This window comes from Salvelinus sp. IW2-2015, unplaced genomic scaffold (genome assembly GCF_002910315.2).
Source record: "Salvelinus sp. IW2-2015 unplaced genomic scaffold, ASM291031v2 Un_scaffold2427, whole genome shotgun sequence".
Taxonomy (NCBI): domain Eukaryota; kingdom Metazoa; phylum Chordata; class Actinopteri; order Salmoniformes; family Salmonidae; genus Salvelinus; species Salvelinus sp. IW2-2015.
The window spans coordinates 37110-40405 of NW_019943748.1; the positions used below are offsets into that span (position 1 = coordinate 37110).

General features: G+C 51.8%; 1 protein-coding gene across 1 annotated transcript in view; it reads left to right on the forward strand.

Moving 5' to 3' along the window:
- The first annotated feature begins 1561 nt into the window (after nucleotides 1–1561).
- LOC112073928 (syncoilin-like) overlaps nucleotides 1562–3296 on the forward strand; it is an 8438-nt gene continuing 6703 nt past the window's right edge. The window contains exons 1-3 of the mRNA XM_024141165.2: nucleotides 1562–1903; nucleotides 2298–2506; nucleotides 2748–2955. Coding sequence (XP_023996933.1) covers nucleotides 1682–1903; nucleotides 2298–2506; nucleotides 2748–2955 — 639 coding nt within the window. The 5' untranslated portion in view covers nucleotides 1562–1681. The remainder of the gene's footprint in view (nucleotides 1904–2297; nucleotides 2507–2747; nucleotides 2956–3296) is intronic.

Below are 3296 nucleotides of genomic sequence, written 5' to 3' on the forward strand. Positions count from 1 at the left end.
AACCAGTCAGATATACAGAAGATGGTTGCTATGATGGGGAGCTGTGGTGTAATGACTGTCACACAGGTGCCTCCATCCTGACCTACACAGACACACACATGGAGGAGTCTAGGAACCAGTGCCAAAGTCACCTGAAGGAGGTGGAATCCATTTTGGATCAGAGTGGAGCCACAGGAGCCGCTGTCCAGCCTCAGTTGCCTCCTCTTACCTCTGCAGGCACTCAGCTGAGTGGCACTATGGCTGAGTATCAGACAGAGCTAATGGCGATGCTGGCCATGTTAGAGAACTGTACGGAGGAGGCAGGGATTACCTTTGACCCTTTAGAGGGACTTACCCAGCTTACCAAAAGGATTTTGCCAACACAACCCCAACATGAATAAGGTACCACAAGACAGACACATGGACAGAGGACTAGCAACACAAGGGCACATGGAGAGAGGACACAAGAACACATGGAGAGAGGAGAGAGGACTAACAACACAAGGACACATGGAGAAGGACACAAGGACACATGGAGAGAGGAGAGAGGACTAGCAACACAAGGACTCATGGAGTCTGTGGGAATACCAAGACTGAAGGACCAGAGTCTGGAGAGGTGTGGATCTGAAGCCATATTTGGACAGTAACTTTGGCCAAAGCTATCAAGCTATCTCGAACAAAAAGACATTCAGATGAGGTTAGGAGACGGTGGAGAGACACACACAAGAGGACCCATGTCCATGGTGTGTGAAGAGGACACAGACGGGACACAGAGGGGAACATGAGGAGATCAACAACTAGAGACAGAGGTGGGAGGGTGGAGTTGAGGGAGAACAACAACTAGAGACAGAGGTGGGAGGGGGGAGTTGAGGGGAGGGTGGAGTTGAGGGGAGGGGTGGAGTTGAGGGAGGGGTGGAGTTGAGGGAGAACAACAAACTAGAGACAGAGTGGGAGGGGTGGAGTTGAGGGGAGAACAACAACTAGAGACAGATGTGGGAGGGGTGGAGTTGAGGAGGTGGAGTTGAGGGAGATACAACAACTAGAGACAGAGTTGGAGGGGTGGAGTTGAGGGGAGGGGTGGAGTTGAGGGGAGATCAACAACTAGAGACAGAGGTGGAGGGTGGGTTGAGGGGAGGGTGGAGTTGAGGGGAGGAACAACAACTAGAGACAGAGGTGGGAGGGGTAGAGTTGAGGGGAGGGGTGGAGTTGAGGGGAGAACAACAACTAGAACAGAGTGGGAGGGTGGAGTTGAGGGGAGGGTGGAGTTGAGGGGAGATCAAACAACTAGAGACAGAGTGGGAGGGGTGGAGTTGAGGGAGAACAACCAACTAGAGACAGAGTGGGAGGGGTGAGTTGAGGGGAGAACAACAACTAGAGACAGAGGTGGGAGGGGTGGAGTTGAGGGGAGGGGGAGTGAGGGAGAACAACAACTAGAGACAGAGGTGGGAGGGTGGAGTTGAGGGAGGGGTGGAGTGAGGGGAGAACAACAACTAGAGACAGAGTTGGAGGGTGGAGTGAGAGGTTCCGTGCAGGAGTTGGGTACTGTGCTGGAGGGTGTATCGAGGAAGTGGGAGAAGGAGAAGAGACGGGATGAACTGATGGGAGAGCTGCAGGCACTAAGGGAGGAAGAAGACGGGGACAGAGGAAGGGAGTGAAGGAGGCCAGGCGGCACAGCTAAGGCAGGTGCTGAATATTGAGGCAGATGAGGAGGGAGGCGCGGATGAGGGAGTGGCAGTCTTTGAGGGCTGAGAGGAGTGAGGAGGAGAGGAGGCTGTCCAGTGTGCGTCTGGAGAGCAGGGTCTTCAGGAGAGATGAGATGAGGAGGCTGAAGAGGAGGCTGTTCTCTGTCGCCAGGGAGTGTGCTCACAACCAGGTCATCCTGGTAACCCAGCAGCGTGAGGTGGCCCAGCTCAACAAGGAACAGGTAGGGACAAGAGTGTTCTTCTGACCATTCCAGAACCTTATGAGCATTCATGGAACTTCTGGGTGTTCTAGCACCTTCTGAGCGTTAGACAACCTTCTGAATGTTCCAAAACCTTATGTGCATTCTAGAACCTTCTGAGCGTTCTATATCATTCCGGGGGGTTAGGATCTATATGAGTGTTCTGGAACATTCTAAATGTTCCAGAATAGAGTGTTCCAGAACCGTCAGAGAATTCTGGAACCTTGGTGTTTCAGAACCACCTGTGTTCGAGAACAACTACAGCTTCATCAGAGCTCAGAGAAGGCAATGCAGGTTCTTCTGAGTTTCTCTCATGTCCCCCCCCCTCTCCTTCCGTCTGTCTCTCTCCCTCCGTCTCACTCTCTCTCTTCCCCAGATGGAACTCGACACACTGATCATCCAGCTGACTGAGGAGGTGTCTCAACTCCGCTCCACCCACCAGACCCAGCTCTCCACCTTTCAGTCCCAGCTCCAGACACCCAGGCAGACACCCATCCCCATAGAGGAGCTGACCCAGAGCAAGAGGACCGCGTGTGGGGACATACAGCAGTACCTGCAGGGAGGGCTCAAAGCCCTGGAGGAAAGGTATTCTCTCTCAACATTGCCAGGCGTTATCATGACTCAAAACTGGTCTCTAGTCAAGCACTAGGATTGACACAACAGTTGTGATGTATGCAATTATCATGATTGATACTATAATCATTACTTATTTATCATGATACCAACTTCCATTAAATCAAATTAAAGTTTATTGGTAACGTAAACATATTTGCAGATGTTATGGCAGGTGCAACGAAATGCATTATCCTCTCTCCTCCTCCCCGAGGTATGAGCCAATGCTTCTGGCCCTGTTGAAGCGGAAGGAGAGGACGTCAGAGGCCCAGGTGAAGGCCAGGCAGCAGGCCCAGGAGCTGAGGGCCCGTCGGGGGCCCATGAGGGAGGAGGGACAGAGGCTGGGGCTGCAGAGAGCCTGCCTGGAGGAGAGACTCATACTGATGGAGACCCACAGGAGAGAGGACGTGGAGCAGTATAGGGTACGGAGGGACGAAGAGGAGAGATGGACTAAGGTCCAGTAGACAGGGTTGGAATTACAAGGCTGTCCAGAAATGCTTCACACTCATAACAAATTCCTCCAACATACACAGACATAGATTAAAAACAACAGCCTTTCAGTTCATTATAAACACTTATGTCAGGTTTATGAACACTCCTGTCAGGTTTATGAACACTCCTGTCAGGTTTATGAACACTTAAGTCAGGTTTATGAACACTCCTGTCGGGTTTATGAACACTCCTGTCGGTTTATGAACACTCCTGTCGGGTTTATGAACACTCCTGTCCGGGTTTATGAAACACTCCGGCTAATCTCTCTCTT